The following is a 17,789-nucleotide window of genomic DNA, read 5'->3' on the forward strand; positions in this document are numbered from 1 at the left end:
CTGTCATCACCTTACGTAAATATGTGTGTTATACTGAAACCCATTTTGTTTTTAGCTTGATGTTTTAAATGCAAATAGGTCAGGGAGTAAGATGGACTTTCTTCATAACTGGTATTTGATCAGAGGTGGTACCCCATAGCCATCATTTGATAATTCGTAACCATTGTTTTTAAGATAATCTGTTTGAGTTGCTAAAGAGCAAAGATTATAATAAAAAAAAGGCCCATAAATTATTAAAAGTTGGAATTGTCATTTTCTACTTTTATTACTAGGTTTCTTTTCTGATACCCTCAGCACCTCTGTCTCTAGTAGGTTTTCCTTTTAGTCACTCTGTCATTGCTGCTATGTTAATATTTTAAAAGCACACATGATGATGTCATTCTTTTAAAACTCATGTTTATAATCTCCATTCAGTTTGGCATTTTAAAGCCCATGCTTTATCTTCCAGTACTCTACTACTTCTTAGCCAGGAGCTTTGGTCTCATCATCTTACCTTCATATTCTGTGTGACCTCGGTTTCTGAATGACCAAGTCTCCTAATTCATCTAGGCCACATCTCAGGTGTCTCCGTTTTGATGGAAAAGTAGGTTAATAGTCCCTCTCATACATGGCACCTGTATTTCACTTATCAGAGTTTTAATTTCTTGAGGGCTGAGTCTGGTAATATCATGTAATTATTTGCTAATTAATAAAACATTCGTCTGTTCAGTCATTGTGCCAGAACTAAAACTCGAACTGTGAATATTGCTCTAGCATAAAAACCATTTATTCTTCTGTGTAAGCACCAAAAGATAGTTTCTTTTAGGTTTGTCTGTTAAACATAACCCTTGAAGGTGGAGATTCGTTTTTCTCTATATTGTATGCTTTGTAGCACTTAGCATATTCGGTGCTTACTAAGGTATTCAGTAAATATTCAGTGAATTGAGTCAGCAGATCACCTTGTGAATTGTATTTATTAGGTACACAGTTGTATTTTAACAAATAATTGACCCAGATCACAGCTTCTTTCATTGGTAGGGGGTGTAGTTTTAACTGTAGGTTTTAAGAAGGTGAAAATGGTATGACAAAGAATATTTACCCTTTTTTGTTTTGCTTATTACAGGAAGTAGAACAGCTAAGAATGGAACGCCTACAGATTGATGAACAGCTACGACAGATTGGTATGGGTTTCAGACCTTCTTCCACCAGAGGGCCTGAAAAAGAAAAAGGATATGCCACTGATGAAAGTACCGTCTCTTCTGTACAAGGTTCTAGGTCTTATAGTGGAAGAGGCAGAGGTCGTCGGGGCCCTAATTACACCTCCGGTTATGGTAAAAAAAAGTTTTTTTTTTTTTTTGTTAGTTGTTTTAGTTTAGACACTTCAAAACTTTTTGCTCAGTGTTACTTAGTTTGTTGTTCTGTCTTGGCTTTGGGGGCAGGAGATAGTTTTGAGATACATCTATGGTAGTGAAGGCATAGTTTATGTTAATGATAGTAAAAGGTATATGATGTTCCAAGCCACTTTGTAATGAGATCAAACATTGACATTTTGTTAAGTTGGCAGTTCGTGATCATTTTTATTCTAAGTATTTAGAGTAAATCTAGGTGGCATTTCTGTATACAAAAATGTGTACATATCAAAACCTAGTAATTGTGATGATGCTGGTAGGAATCATCTTTTGCCTACTCTCTAGGAAAGTAATAATGAAAAATAATGCTAATCAGTGTGCCAATGTTATTAGTACATCTGTACTAGCTTTATAAAATACACTTTATTGGCTCACTTAGCAGTTTTGAATATAAATATCTCACATCTGGAATTATTTTATGAAATAACACTTCATTAAAATGGCTTTTTAAAAAGCCAGAACTAAATTAGCATTTTATAAATGAATATTTTTTTAAAATGTATTTCACTATGAGGATGGGGCCCTAGCCTGTGTAGGAAGGGGCCAGTGGATGGTGGTGGTCAACAATTCTCTAATCCTGAATTTTCACTTATTCTTCTTCAGCTTTGGAGTTGTTCCATTTTTCTGCATTTGGAGTTGGATCTTAGCAGTGACCTGATTTTTGTCTTCCCTTGTTACCTTCCCTTTCTCTTTCCTTCTCTTTTCTCCGTTCCTCTGTGCTCATGATAACTGCTTTAGAAAAAAATAATTCATAAGTGTTTTCCAAAATAGAAGGCATTTAGGGAAAAATGGATAAACAAAGCTTACAGTGTGCAGATTGCACACCCAGATTTCATGTTTTAAGGATCATCTAGTGATTCCAGAACTATATTAAATTTGCCTTTCATTGTTGTGTAGCTGAAGGGTTAATTATACCTTCCCTTTCATATATTGCCATGTTCTCATTTCTTGATAGTTTTTATTATTTAAAGTTAACTATTGAAACTTGAAAACAACATTCTAGTAAAGTAAGTGCTTATTAGCATTTGAAGGGCAGAAAATTGTGAAGTACTACTGTATTTCCTGAAAATACGTTTACTATAAAAGACAATTAACCAGTAATTTCTTTTAAGGATTTTATTTATTAACTTGTCAGACACAAGTGAGAGAGGGAATACAAGCAGGGGGAGTGGGAAAGGGAGAAGCAGGCTTCCCGCTGAGCAGGGTGTCTGACACAGGGCTCGATCCCAGAACCCTGGGATCATCATGACCTGAGCCCAAGACAGATGCTTAATGACTGAACCACCCAGGCGCCCTGACAATTAATTGGTAATTAAAGAGAAATTATAGTGAATGATTCTGGAAGTACAAATTAATAGTACAGATAATCATACTTGGCTTTTTCGATGATAGGATGATGAATTCATTGAAGACTTCTATAAGTCTCTGTGGGAAGTCAGCTTACTGATGAGGCCAGTCTTTTTGCAAAATGCCTTTGTTGACAGTAGATAAAATTTTTATGAGTTAGTAAGTTGTAATGAGTGGTAGAGGAATAACCTCTGGATTGAAGAAGGTTATGCAAGTTGTTCAGTAGATGGCACTCTTACCTCTGAAACTTTGCAGACTGGTCATAGTGTTTGTTATATTTCTTGAAATAGCTATTGAATTTAAGTGAGCTTGAGAGAAAAACCATTTGAACTTGGTTATAGATCATCTCTTACCTACTTAATATCAGGATATTTAGGTGATAATATCTAAATTGTGTAAGAAACATTTGTTCAGGGGTGCCCGGGTGGCTCAGGTGGGTTAAAGCCTCTGCCTTTGGCTCAAGTCATGATCCCAGGGTCCTGGGATCCAACCCGAGGTTGGGCTTTCTGCTCAGCAGGGAGCCTGCTTCCTCCTCTCTGCCTGCCTCTCTGCCTACTTGTGATGTTTGTCTATCAAATAAACAAAATCTTAAAAAAAAAAAAAAAAGAAAGAAACATTTGTTCATAGTGCTCTGAAGTTGGTATTTTCCTTAGAGTGGGTGATGCTTTAAAGTTAATGGGCAACATTTTAAGACACAAAATAAGTCTTAAAATAAATGGATGACATGTTGAAGTTGATAAAATATAGTACTTAGCTATTAAGTTTAATGTATGTGAACGTTGAAAAAGGATGTGAAGTGTCTTCAGGAGTGATTTTAGAAGTTTCAGAGAGGGGAAAATCTGATATACAATTCTGTTAAAAACAGCTTTTATTTGTTAGAGTCATTAAAAATTGGATTAGGTTCGTGAATCATTTTAGAGCTGTTTTCTTTTTTCATTTTAGAGCTCTATTTTAAAAAAATTTGGGGTTCATGAACTTAATATTTTATAAAATTAAGAGATGGTTGTAGTGATTTCATCAGTGTTTTGATGCTTTAACAAATCTCAAACTTAAAAGGCTTAACATAAATTTTTTTATCTTACAGTTTTCTAGGTCAGAAGTCAAACATAAGTCTCAGTGGGCTAAATTTTTGTTTTTTAAAGATTTTATTTATTTGAGAGAGAATGGGAGAGGGTCAGGGGGGAACCAGACTCTTTGCTGAGCAGGGAGCAGGATGTGGAATTTGATCCTGTGACTATGGGATCATCATCGGAGAGAAGGCAATCACTTTAACCAGTTGAGAGCCACCCAGGCACCCTCAGTCGTCTAAAATGGTCAGCAGGGCTGTGTGTCTTTCTTTGAGGTTCTAGGATAGAATTTGATCCTAGAGACAACCTTCATTCCTTTTGCATGTGACGCCCTCCCTCTTGTCTTGTAAAGCCAGTGTCTGCAGAGTTCTGCTCTCTCTTTGGTTCTCTGCATCTGAGATTCATATGGTTAGTTTGGCCTCACCTGAATAATCCATAATTCCCCTACTTCAGTATCCTTAACCTTATCATATATGCCAAGTCGTTTTGCCATTCCAGAAACATTTAAGCTTTTAAAATACGGCTAAAACAAGAACATTAGCCAGTTCATTAGCCCGTTTTGTTTTTGACTTTAGTATCTGTCTTTTTTTTTTTTTTTTTAAGATTTTATTTATTTATTTGACAGAGAGAGATCACGAATAGGCAGAGAGACAGAAAGAGAGATGAGGAGAAGCAGGCTCCCTGCTGAGCAGAGAGCCCAATGCGGGACTCGATCCCAGGCCCCTGGGATCATGACCCGAGCCTAAGTCAGAGGCCCAACCCACTGAGCCACCTAGGCGCCCCTAGTATCTGTCTTATCTGTCGAAATCTATATATGTTTTAGACCACCTCCCCTAAGTATTTAGAATAATAGATTAAGGTTAAAGTTTAGCAAAAATTTCCTTGCTTGTGATAATGAGTTAAATATTATGCTCTATTTCTGGAGAAAATAAAATAGGGACATTTGTAAAAATCTTAAAAATGAAATATCTTCACATTTTGGTAATGTTATCATTTACTTGTCAGTAAATTGAGAAATTTCTTACACATTCCAAAAGGTGTTTTCATGACTCTTGAAATGATAAATTGCCATTATTCTAACAAATCACGACGTCATTTAGTAAATTTTTTGTCATTTAAAGAGAGAAATGTTTGGGAGATTCATTTTCTTTTGTGAGATCCTCAGCCCCAGACACTTGGGAATACTAGAAACTTGCTATATTTTTTCCCTAAAATATAGTTCCAGTGTATTAATCATTTTTATATAGTTGAATGGTTGCACCCATATTTTTTAAAAAAGAATTACCTGTAAAGGAGAAGAGAAGTTGTTAGGCTCCTTCATTTGTTAAACTTAAATTTTATTTTGGGTACCTTAATACTACTTAAGTACATTGGAAGAGTTCTTACGTTTTACTTTCATCATCAAGTGGTAGGAGTTTAAATGTAGGGAACTTTAACATGGAATTACTTTTATTTGGGAGATAAACAAAGGAACTTCAAAATCATGCAGCAGATTCATTTCTCTCAAGAGAGAATTGTTATGCACATTGTTAGGTGTCTGGAGGCACTTAGAGGTCCACTGTTTTAAATACCAAGTGGGTTGTAAATCCAAGTGGGTTGTAAATCCAAAGGGGGAAAAAAATGGAAGACAACACATGACAACATTATATGATAGACACACATTGCTTTTAAGAAAATAAAAGGAGGGAAGAGGTCTGTTTTCAGTTAAATTGGTCTTAAACTAGGAATTGAACTGGGCTGTGAAGGAGAAGGATTTGGACATACACGATAAGAAGGGGTGGAAGTGGCATCCCAGAATTAAATATTAGATGTAGGAGTGAGTATTGCAGTATCTAAATCTGGCACTTTAATTGTGATATACTAGTAATGATGTTGCAGGCTTTTACAGAATATTTGCGTTGTTTAAATTTTTAAAAGGTCAGTATTAAAATAGGTCATTGAAACCTTAGAAATACTCTGTCAACCTTTAGAGTCGTGATGAATTTTTCTTTTGTCAGGTTCAAGTTGTGTTCTCAGCATTCTTAAAATTTGTAATTTCACATAGTGCATTCTAATTTAAGCCACAGTTGCTCGTAAAACAATTATTTTAAGTACAGCCACTAAAAATACACTCTAAGTTTATAAGAGACCATCAGTTATAAGAAGCATTGTGATTTGAGAGATGTTAAGAGTGAAAAATGTGCTTCCTAGAATCACTGAAATAATGGGGGAGCATAGTAGTACAATTAAACTGTTGTCTTTTCTAAATACGATTAAATCTGCTTTTAAATATTGGGTAGCAGTTTTGTTATACTAATTTGTTTTTAAAACAGTAAATTGGCCAAATTTGTTTTACTGTTTTCCCATACTAACTGCATTTGCATATTATATATGTAAAGTTTTGTGTGTTTTCTGTAATACTGTATTGGCTCTGTTTCTGCACATCCAAACCAATTTTTAATTTTCCACTAGTAGATTCTGTATTACTAATGCAGTATTAACATGTAATTGTTTCTTAGTAAATTTCAGACTCAATTTTTATTTAGCTTTCTTTGAATCAGCCAATTATGGTTATTAAAATAATGATTTGTAGGAAATAATTTTAGAAAATGTCACTCCTCTTTTTCCCTTTAAAAAAAATTGGAATCTAATTGGCCTATGTTCTCTTTCCCAAGGTACAAACTCTGAGCTGTCTAACCCCTCTGAAACAGAATCTGAGCGTAAAGATGAGCTGAGTGATTGGTCATTGGCAGGAGAAGATGATCGGGAGAGCCGACATCAGCGTGACAGCAGGAGACGCCCAGGAGGAAGAGGGAGAAGTGTTTCAGGGGGTCGAGGTCGTGGTGGACCACGTGGTGGCAAATCCTCCATCAGTTCTGGTAGTTTTTTATATACTATGTCAGCATCCTTACTTTGTAAACAGTATAACTTTATGCAAGCTAATTCATTTCCCAAGGCCACCCATTTTGGGAAGTGTCTTCTCGTTGAGGAAAGTCATGGAGCATATGGCAAGATAAGGAGAAACTAGGGTGTTTCTTAGTGAAGGTTTAGCTAGAATATTCAGGTCAGAGAAATTTTGGTTGATTCTCTCTTTTGAATAGTCTAAGATTTCTTTCTCTAATTTTGGGGGGCTTATGTAATTAGAGTGTGTTTCTTCCCTAGAGTATTTGGGTTATATATTTGTTTGCCAGACCAACCGAGAAAATTCTAATGCACAGAAAGATCTAAGTAACTTTACATACTTAATATTGAAAATTAACTTAGAGGAGTTTTTGCTTTACTATGTACTATTTTGGGAACAGGAAAAATTGTGAAATTAAAAATTTTTTTTAACTATTTGAGGAATTGAGCTGTCTAGAAGGCTGTTTAGAAGACTGAAAACTGAGGTGCATAAGCAACTTTTTACAGGAGTTGAGAGAATGTTTTTCTTAGTATAAGGGTTTAGAGGAAAGAATTGTCAGCAATATGTGCAATAGATTATATCAGATACAATCTTTACATATTTTTTTTGTATACCACTTTAAGGGAAACCACTCTTAATATTATCATGTATGCCCTATTAAAGTTTATATAGTATTTTAAATGTTGTAGAACATACATATATATAATTAAATGTACACCAGACTTGTGTACAAACTACAAAAAACTTGGAACAAATCACAAAAACTTAGGGGCTTTTAAAAAGGTACTCTAGTTCCAGTGATATTCTTTAAGCCCTAAGTTTAGTTGATAGGCATTTAGGGAAATACTTTCTATATTTTACTACATTACATTGCTATTTCCGGGGTTTATAAAATTGTAGTATGCTGAATTTCACAATAAATGTACTTTACCTAGTGCTTATGATTAATGGATAAACTTAGTGTCTTTTGCAAAGATGCTAGCTTGCTAGCTGTTACCAAAGGAAACTTAGAAAGGAAAAATCGTGATTAGGTGAATTTCTTCTGTAATTTGATTGGTGGAGGCAATAAATGCACATAGGTAAGATGGGTATTTTTTTTCTTATGAATTATATCTTAAAACTTCCCCTTTTCCACCCTCCCCCCACCTTACCCCACCTTCACTCTTTTGTTTCTGGAGATGGGAGTACTGGTCAACATTCATTTCTCTGTTTTCTTATTATCAGTTAGAATTTGAACCTTTTTTTTTTTTTTAAAGTTTGCTTTTTTGTGTAGACTTGTTTTGATTGCTTCGGTTCATTAACATTGAACATAACATAACAAGCAGCGACATGTTGAACTCCATAAAGGAGACAAAGTTCAATATTTCTCTTCACTTTCATTTCTCTAGCCTCTGGGCAGGATTAACTAAGAATGTGAATATCAAAAGTAGCATATAATAATATACTTATTTCCTAATACATTTTCAAAACAAGTCCAAGAAATGGTAGGAAGCTGAGGGTATTTGTTCATCTTCTGCTTTAATTTTCATTGCCATTAAAGTTCTTCATATTTGTTATTTTCCAGGGAAAATAGTGATACAGAAAACATTTATTTGAATACAGAATATAGGGGGAGAATTAAAGTTTTTTTTATCATTAATAGATATTGTTCAATATAGATCAAAACATTGCTAATGACTGCAGCTCTCTTAAACAAATATTTCTTGCCTCTGACATGCATATAGTGCTCAAAGATCCAGACAGCAATCCATACAGCTTACTTGATAATACAGAATCTGATCAGACTGCAGACACTGATGCCAGCGAATCTCATCACAGTACTAACCGTCGTAGGCGGTCTCGTAGACGAAGGACTGATGAAGATGCTGTTCTCATGGATGGGATGACTGAATCTGATACAGCTTCAGTTAATGAAAATGGGCTAGGTATGTAAGCACTTAGGGAAAAGATACATTATTGTATAATATCAATGTATGATGCTTTTTTCAAAAAAAAAAAAAACGTAATGCAATTCGCATATTGAATTTTTCTTAGTATTTACTTCAACAAAGATAGATAGCTTTGTGTCTGAAGTGTCTAGTTCTTAGATTTGTATAGCTAAATTGGAAATCAGAAGGGTTTATTAAAGTGCCCTTTGATGCTATTAACTAAGTATGGATATTCAAACTGCAAGGCACTTAATACTCTTATTATTCCTAAACCAAAATTGGGCTTTCAGCTTGCCTCTTTAAAATTTATTATAAATGACACTAGTGAAGGTATGTATAATGAGTAGACATTAACTTCCAAAGGGCTAAAATGTTAATTTTGCTTAAAAAAAAAAATCAAAAAACCAAAAAAACCTGAATTGTATTGGAAAGGAAGACTTTATTCCTGAATGATGGTAATTGTTGACTTTGTTCAATTAAGAGTTTAAAACCCTCTTAATTTCCAGATGATAGTTCCATTTTTAATCTATTTGAAATGCTTAAAACTACAAAATTATCTTCCTGTCGGTAATGCATGTTTTATCTTCCCTGTTTAATTAGAAAGTTCTCTTTCCCCATTCTTAAATGTTTGAAGGAAAGAAGTTTTTTTTTGTTTGTTTGTTTTGCTTTTGTTTTTGTCAGAATAGTTCATGGTAAACTTTGCAATTACAGATGATAGTGAAAAAAAACCCCAGCGACGCAATCGTAGCCGCAGGCGTCGTTTCAGGGGTCAGGCAGAAGATAGACAGCCAGGTAACTTGAGTGGACCTGTTGACAACACCAGGTCACAAGCATGAAAAAAATGTCATGTGTCTGCTTTCTAAATATATTACACTTAACATGTACACATGTGTGCATATACATTCAAGATATGCATTGCATAAATTGTTTTACTCAACTAATAAGACTACTTCTCTTAAGAAAATGCATTCTTCCTTCACTCCGTAAATGTTTTAGTAACCTAATTGAACTAATGTTGTGTCTTAATTTTTTTTTTACATGGAAATACTGTTGCGAAGACCATTATTTTGTCCACTTGGCAGATTCTGCATACTTGAGTTTGGGCCTGCCATCCCAGGGACTTTCTTGTAGATTGTGATTGAGGTTGATTGGCAAAACGGGGCAACTTTTGCATGGTGCCGCTTACTATATCTGAATTCAGCACCTCATTTTTGTGGGCATTGTAATACCCACAGTTTGAAAAAAAGTATAAATGAGATAAATACTTGAAAGTGTCTTTTTTCTAATAAGAGGAATGCATGTTATGTTTTGTTTGTTTATTGTAGTGTGATGCCTTTTCCCTTACACCTACTAACTATTCAAATTAATAGTACTTATTTATTAGTTTTAGAATGTTTAAGTAGTCATAATTTTTCGTAACTTCAAAGAAACTTTGTTTGCTGTGTCTATATTATTTTGAACATTATTCCATTTCCTGTATACAGAGAATCACGTGTATATTCACAATGAAGAAATTGTGTGCACCAAAAATAAACCCCTTTTAAACTAATCAATTTCTGCATTCTTTCCAAAGCAAATTCTTGAATGTGTTTTCCCCAAATAAAGAATGTAAATTCAAGTATCTTTAATATTTTAAGTTTAGTGGTTGTAGAGACATTTGGGAAATGGGTTTAAAGGTGTTCCCATTCTTGAAGAAAACTTTATGTTTTAAAGATAGTTGTAAATTTAAAAGGAATTAAATACTGTCAAAAATAGAAAGTTTCCAGAAAATGTTTCTTACTGTTTTCCCTTCTCTTCCCTCTCTCTATAGTGTTAGAAATATCTTTGGATCAAGAGGTCATATTTACACTGTTTAAAGTTGGCATGGCAGTGAATACTGCTGAACTTTATAAATAAGAAAGTTCAGACTATCGTTTGGGGCTTAACATAGGATAAAGAACAACATAATTTTGTTAACTAGGTGGATGGTGGTTTATTACCAAGTCAATGGACATAAAAAACATAGTGGTGTTAAAGAAGAGGCAGAGAGATTTCTGTGTGATATTAAGTGAAACTTGAGTAATTTGGAGTATCCAATAATTTGGTGATTTGTTCCATACTTAAATTTATTCCTGTTCTACTCTGTTTTTGGAATTGTTGCTTCTCCTGTTCAGAAATCCTTGTCTTCTTGCCTGCCTTCCCTGTCCTTCCCCTAAAAGCCCCCTAAGATAGCATTGATGGAACAGGTGCATCATTTTCTCCTTGCTGCTGTCAGTACTTCTAGAAAAGTAGCCTCATCTAAAAATATGAACATTCCCTTATATACACAGTCATTTCATTTGTTCTCATTTGCTCAAAATTTTTGTTGTCTTTAGTGTAAATTAAGCAGTGAATATTCCTTATTATACTTAGAAAGTGACTATATACACTTGTGTCCAGTTAATTTAGTTGGGCCCCTTAGGAAATTCAGCAGTCCAAATTTTGCTGCACAGATTACTGTATTTTTTTCCTAGGAATTGTATTATATTAATCTTTAATGCCCTTTCAAGTGGCTTGTTATTATAAGGACTGGCTGTAAACAGGCTTTGAGTCACCTTAGTTTGTTTCTGGTTGTACCTCCCTTCATGGCAGAGGGGTGCTGTAATTTTTTACCTTGCCAGCTAAGTGCCTCTTAATTTAGTTGATAACCATGTCAAAGTATATTATGCTGTGCATGTACATAGTGGATGAAGGGTTCTAAGAATTGTCACATACTCCAATTTAGCAATAAATTTGTGCAGCATGGTTTCCAAGTAGCTGAGTTCTTCAGGTGTCACTGAGGGCTGAAGTATAGAAACAATTCATTAAGGTGCTCCCCAAACTAGAAATCATTTCTAGGATGATTTTGCTACCATGTATGTAGACATAATAATGAAATGGATTTGATAGTATTTCTCTTCCCAGTTTTGGAAACTATTACTAAATGTATTTGTGAATTAACTGGATTTATGTGAAGATTTTTATTTTAAAGCTCTAAATTACAATTTGGAAGAAAAGAGGCAGTTTTAGACAGGATACATCTTTATTTGGTGCTATTTCTTATAAATGATTTGTATTCTGAATTAAGTGGTTTCTTTGAAATTTAAGATTCATTTAGTCTCAGAAAATTTTGGATCTTATAAAAAGCAGTATGTTAATTCGTGGTCACAAAAAATGAATTGTAAATACCATCCTGCTTCTTTATCAAAATTATTTATTTTCATATAATTTAAACCTGATGGACCATTTCTCCCCTAGTGACTTTTAATAAATACTTTAAAATTTACTTGAGTTTTCATTCTTTACATTAACTTGCTCTCATCCCATAAATTAAAATAAATGATATTTCATATAATGAGAGATTTTCCTCCAGTCTCTGGTAGAATTCTTTGAAAGAGAGCGATTATTTTGATATTTCTTCAAATTATGAATTCTAAATTGTAAGTCCTAAAGAGAAAAGTTTGATGTGTAAAGTGAGGCCAGAGTACTGTAGAACAGAGATGTTGCACTTGGGTTGACAGAAGAGTGTTAGCTTGCTTAGTCTCACTATTGCCATCTATGTCCTTGCAAACACACAACACTTCAGTCAGTCCCCTGAAAGATTGTCAAAGCAGGGAAGAGGTGGTTACTGAATTAATGGTGGCACTTTTCCCACCAGGATCATTGTCCACATTTTTAGGGTGGTGGTCTGCCATCTTCAGTTGGCTTGTAGCTTTTTGTTTTGGATCATTCAGAAGGGTTTCTACTGTGGAATGTGAAAAAGGAACCATGAAATCCCACACTTTGATAGCTTACTTAGGCTTTAAAACAAAAAACAAAAAAAATATATTTGAGAAAATCAGATCTGATGAAAATTTCAAATCGAAGTATATATATAGCACACCATGATTTGCACCAGATATGTCCCCCTTTTTTTCCCCCACTGAGAATTGGAAACACTGGGCTTAGAATGCTGCATTTCCTATTCCTGGTTGTGGATTTCTGTATCAAACTTTATCCCACAACTGTAGAGTCAGTCAGAAGCAATGGCTGGATTTCTGTGAAAGTAGACTTAAATCTAGGCTGCTTTGGATCTCCAGCTTGGAATTTTCTGTTGTCAGCACTAAATCACACATATTTTTCAAGTTTTGTTTTTGGTTGGAGGTGGTACCCAGCTTAAAATTTTGAAATTGGGTTACCCACCATCAGTTTATCTTAAAAGTAAAATTACTCTTTATCCATAAATAAACTTTAGAAATATTTTTCAACACCTGTAATTTTTTTCTCATCTTCAACAGTCACAGTTGCAGATTATATTTCTAGAGCTGAGTCTCAGAGCAGACAAAGAAACCTCCCAAGGGAAACTTTGGCTAAAAACAAGAAAGAAATGGTAAGGAGAATTTAACCTGTAGGTTTTTGTTGTTTTTGCTTTTTGGGTTTTTTTGTTTTGTTTTGTTTTGGTATGGTTTAGCTTTATTTTTACTTTTTAACTGATTGTGTGATCGATCACTTGTTTCCCCAACTAGACAAATAATATTTTATTTTATTTATTTATTTATTTATTTATTTTTTTGGACAAATAATACTTTAAAGACTACTCTTGATTTTGTTCTTGGCGCCAGGTAACTGAAGATATGCATGCTTGAGCCTGGAATACTTTTCATTTAAAATTCCAAATAGCTTTTGTAAAATTCAGTTTACCCAAAGATATTGGGCATGGAGACTGTTGGCTTAATTTGGGGAGCAGTAGGCTATATATACCTCTTCTCAGTGATGGATGTAGACATTTTAAGTTTCAATTCTTTAAATGCTTTAAGGGATTTGAAATGTAAATGAGTTTCAAGAAAAAAAAGGTGAGTAAAATAGGTGTTTATTTGCTTGGGGTGTATTAACTTTATGTCTTTTACATGGTGAGCTTTCCAGTGGTTAAAATTAGGTTCAATTTTCAGTAAACAAGTACATTATTCTGTAATTTAGCACTGCCGGGTACTAGAGAGAAGTTGAAAGACCAAAGAGGTGGAATACATTGGTATATGTTTTGAAAATTTAACATTTTAATTCTTTGATCCAATGTGGTTATGAAACTAAAATAATTAGCTAATTAATGTTTACATAGCTGTTTTCCTCCTCAGCTGTAGATTTCATTTATAAAGAAGTTGAAAAAGTTGTCTCCCTTTGGCAGGCAAAAGATGTGATTGAAGAGCATGGTCCTTCAGAAAAGGCAATAAATGGCCCAACTAGTGCTTCTGGCGATGAAATTTCTAAGCTACAGCGTACTCCAGGAGAAGAAAAGATTAATACCTTAAAAGAAGAAAACACTCAAGAAGCAGCAGTCCTGAATGGTGTTTCATAAACTGAAGAAGTTCCTAGTTTACAGTTCTTTTACATTACATTTTACAATAGTGCTTGTACAAGCTTGCCAAAGATAGAATATGGATCGCCAGTCTTTACATCGCACTTTCAGTTCCTCCATTTGGAATTCAGAAAGGGGAGGGATCCTGAAGATATCATATGTTAAACATACTTTGACACCTACTGTGTTATAAAATATATCATCAGATGTGCCTTGAGAATAGTATATGTAACATTAAAAAAAAGTTGCTGGCTATAGGAAATGTTATTTTGTTTTCCAAATATGGCAGAGATGGGGGGAGGTGGGAGGGATGGGATCCCTAACTTAATATTCTTTATGAAAGCATTAGCTGCTTTTGTTACATTTTTAATAATATGCAACCACTTCTTCACCTGAGGAAAACTAGAATGAAATGCAGTCTAAAATATTTTGCACTGAATTGTAATTTCTCCATTAGTTTAGTCTGGAAACTGGTCTGTTTTAATGTGTTTTTTAAATGCTGTATGTGGAGGAAAATCTGCAGACCACTGGAATACATTTGTTAAATTCTCATCTGCAGGGACACTGGGTGATATTGGCAGTGACTGTTCTACATTGAGGCTTTGTTTGGTTTATTTATTAAAGTGTACAGTATTTAAAAATCAAACATAGCTTTAGTTAAAACACTAAGCTGAATTAGTCATGTCCATTTCAGACATAACCTGAACTACTGAAAAGATCCATTTCCAGGAGGTTTATTCTGTATAGAAGTACATGTTAGTCTTCAGTAGAGTATCTTTTCCTTTTTTCTCTTTTTCTTTACTCTCTCTCTCTCTCTTTTTTTTTTTTTTTTTTTTTTGATTTTGGTTGTTTGATGTGCAATATGTTTTTGTATGCAGGTAGTAAATAAACTTTGATCTTCCATTTGCTGATTTTTAACTTTCTACTTTTTATACCAAATGTAGCAAAGTAGTTGGAGCTAGTAATAGTCTAGAATAGTAGATTGCTTTTTAAAAAGCATTTACACTTGCTCATAAATAGTAGTAACATATTAATTGGTTAATCAGTTTGTAATGCATCCTTTGAAATCTTAGCACTTAAAACTTTGTGAGACTAGATTGGCTTAGGGAATTGATCATACATTTGATACTAGTTAAGTCTTTATAATCTTATCAAAGGCAACTTTTGGAAGGCAGTGGGGTTAATCCAGAATTTTGTTTTTGCCTTTGATAATTTATTAAAAGTTATTTTTATAAAATAATTATGGTGAGCAGTTTTTAAATAGTAGACCATTAACTTGGTTTCTGATTCTCAAGTAATTTTGAAGGGTGTCATTGTTAATGATTGTATTTTTTGTATGTATTTTAGCCACATGGCTTAATTTTAGGACGATAAAGACTTTACATAAAGTGTGTTCAGAGTAACAATGATAAAATAATTATGCAGATGTATGTGAGGTCATATCAAATGTGGATTTACTGGAGGGTAAAGTAAATCTACATTTGGATTTACAGTGGAGGGTCCCCCCCCGCAATAGAAATACATAGACCACTGAGCAAGAAAGACAGTCCTTTCTCTCATTTGGTATTTGAAAAGTGTTTTTTATGTGCATAATCTTTGTTGTATACATAAAACTGTTGAGTGATTTTAGTTAATTTATAATGACTGAAAGACATTTCAAGGTACTGCTAAAAATGTATTTGCCAGGACAGTGTCCATATAACTCCGACCTCAAATTTATTATCACTGAAGTTAAGATGTGATGGTATTAACATGCTTTTTCCTAAACCCTAGTAACAGAATTTATAAGTAAGATGTGGTATGAATAGGGCAGTTCTTGAATTTTGAGTAACAGTATCAAATAATTCATACCCTGATTTTTAAAAACTTAACCCACAGACACCTTTTTTAAATCATTAAAGGTTAGAAGTACAGTTGTTAGCCTTTTTTTCTTCTCTTCAGTAACAGGGTTATAGATAAATTATAAGGTATGAGAATTAATTTCCAAATTGGTAAATACGGTATAAATAAAAAATGATTTCTCGTTTTCTTTCATGTAGAATAGATTTTACTAATATCCTTTCATAAAGATTATTTTATTGAGAAAGTAATGTAAAACCATCTCAGAAAATGGGCATAGTTGCAAGCAGTTCTTCAGGAGAGTAACCATATTCTAGGAAAGAAGTATCAAGATTTCATTATTTATAAGTGACTAAACCTCATGGCTTGTGTACTGTAGAACCATAATAGGCTTGCCTTTTTTTCCTAAGAGGGGGGAGCAGAGAGAATGAGAAAATTAAGCAGGCTTCACAGGGCCAGCACAGAGCCTGATGCTTTGAGCTCATAACTTTGAGGTCATATCTTGAGCCGAAGTTGAGATGGATGCTTAACTGACTGTGAGCACCAGACACTCCCTATAATAGGCTTTTCATGGGGTAAATACAATATACTTTGATTTAGAAGTGAAAAGGCCCACTCCCTGAAGGTAGTAACCATTTTTGAATCCGGTAGTCTTCCAATTATTTTGAGGGGTGTATCTTTTTTGGCTACTACTACACCAGTAGGTAAGATGTTGCTATTGGAAAACTTACTGGTAAGTTAGGACATGCTAAAAGATACCCCAAAAAAATCAAAAGTAAAGGTCTTGTGCAGCCCTCACGTTCATTATACTTATGTGAAGTCACACAAGTTTATTAAGATTACATGGGGGCAAAAATCTTTTCCTGAAACCTTGGGAATGCTAGTATTTTTGTTTGGCATCACCTTTTTATTCATTTTTATAGTTTTTATTTTTAATGTCTATACCCAGTGTGTGACTCTCAACCCTGAGAGTGAGTCACATACCCTCCCAACTGAGATAGCCAGGTGCCCTGGAATCACCTTTTTAAAGCTTCAAGTGGGCTTAAGACTTTTGCAAAATGGTGTAAATGGGTTTTGTTGATAGCTCAGTCACTGTTGGTAAAATTATAGTAGGAGTCCACCAGTTTTTAAGTAGTTGTGTATTTTAATGTGGAGTTGAGAAGCAGCACATCAAACTGGTGAGTTCATGAAAACCCAACAGGCATTACTTAGAACCAGGCTGAGGGAGGTCACGTGAATGATTTTGCGCCCAAAAAAAAAAAAAAAAAAAAAAAAATTACAGGTATATGTAAGTAATCTAAGAACAGAGGACAATAAGCTAGTGAGGAAGAGGCAAAGTACCTGGTATTTTTTTGTATTCCAGATCTCCATGTCAGCCATTCTTTTGTTGCTGGGATCCATCATCTTCATGCTAAGTCACAAGTGTTTGTAGGTATTGTTTTCTGTGAGTTGAATGTGTAACTTGAGAAAGATCTCTGCAGAGTTGGCATCTAAACTAAATGTTGCAGTTAGATTGGGAAATTGTACCACTTGTCTTCCCACAGATACACCCTTTTTTGAGGTTGAAACCAACCTAGTTTTCTCATAGGCTATGCCTACAATGAGCTTAGTTTATAAGGACAGATGAATGGACAACTAGCTATAATGAAGTAAGTCCTGTGTTGGATGACTGTTGGGATGAGGGTAAAGCAGACTTTTACACTTGGATTTTCTAGAAGGCCTGAAGGAACTTGAATTTGAACCAGATTTGTGTGTTTGACAAAATTCCAAAAGGCAAAAGAGGTTTGGTGTGAAGCCTCACTTAGTTTCCTTTATCTGCTGTTTAATGGTTTGGATCCCCAATACCTTTTAAAAGGATATCTGGTATAGTGAATTTGGTGATTCCTTTTCACAATTTTTAGTTATTAGGAAGTGTTCTTGAATGGAAAGTAGTTACAACCTTTGATAATATTGGGGTTTTATTTCAGGATTTGCAATAAAGTAATAATCACAGTCTATAATAGTTAAACT

At 34.2% G+C, this 17,789-nt stretch overlaps 1 protein-coding gene and 1 long non-coding RNA gene across 6 annotated transcripts in view; one reads left to right on the forward strand and one right to left on the reverse strand.

The window, feature by feature from the left end:
• The window catches only part of FXR1 (FMR1 autosomal homolog 1), a 59,062-nt gene extending 44,219 nt beyond the window's left edge, over nt 1-14,843 (forward strand). The window contains exons 12-18 of one of the 5 annotated variants that reach the window (XM_082744685.1): nt 1,103-1,160; nt 1,248-1,310; nt 6,457-6,660; nt 8,408-8,608; nt 9,323-9,403; nt 12,886-12,977; nt 13,770-14,843. In XM_082744685.1, the coding sequence (XP_082600811.1) occupies nt 1,103-1,160; nt 1,248-1,310; nt 6,457-6,660; nt 8,408-8,608; nt 9,323-9,403; nt 12,886-12,977; nt 13,770-13,940 (870 nt within the window). In that variant the 3' untranslated portion in view covers nt 13,941-14,843. Of the gene's footprint in view, nt 1-1,102; nt 1,311-6,456; nt 6,661-8,407; nt 8,609-9,322; nt 9,404-12,885; nt 12,978-13,769 lie in introns of all 5 variants that reach the window. The other 4 variants (XM_082744683.1, XM_082744686.1, XM_082744684.1 and 1 more) reach the window with 4 other exon arrangements.
• On the reverse strand, nt 14,717-17,789 carry LOC309871613. Its single transcript, XR_014315376.1, has 2 exons — nt 16,725-17,789; nt 14,717-16,682 (listed from the first exon to the last, which is right to left on the reverse strand). It is a non-coding gene; the product is annotated as an uncharacterized lncRNA (long non-coding RNA).

The sequence above is a fragment of the Mustela nivalis genome (genome assembly GCF_964662115.1).
Source record: "Mustela nivalis genome assembly, chromosome: 1".
NCBI lineage: Eukaryota > Metazoa > Chordata > Mammalia > Carnivora > Mustelidae > Mustela > Mustela nivalis.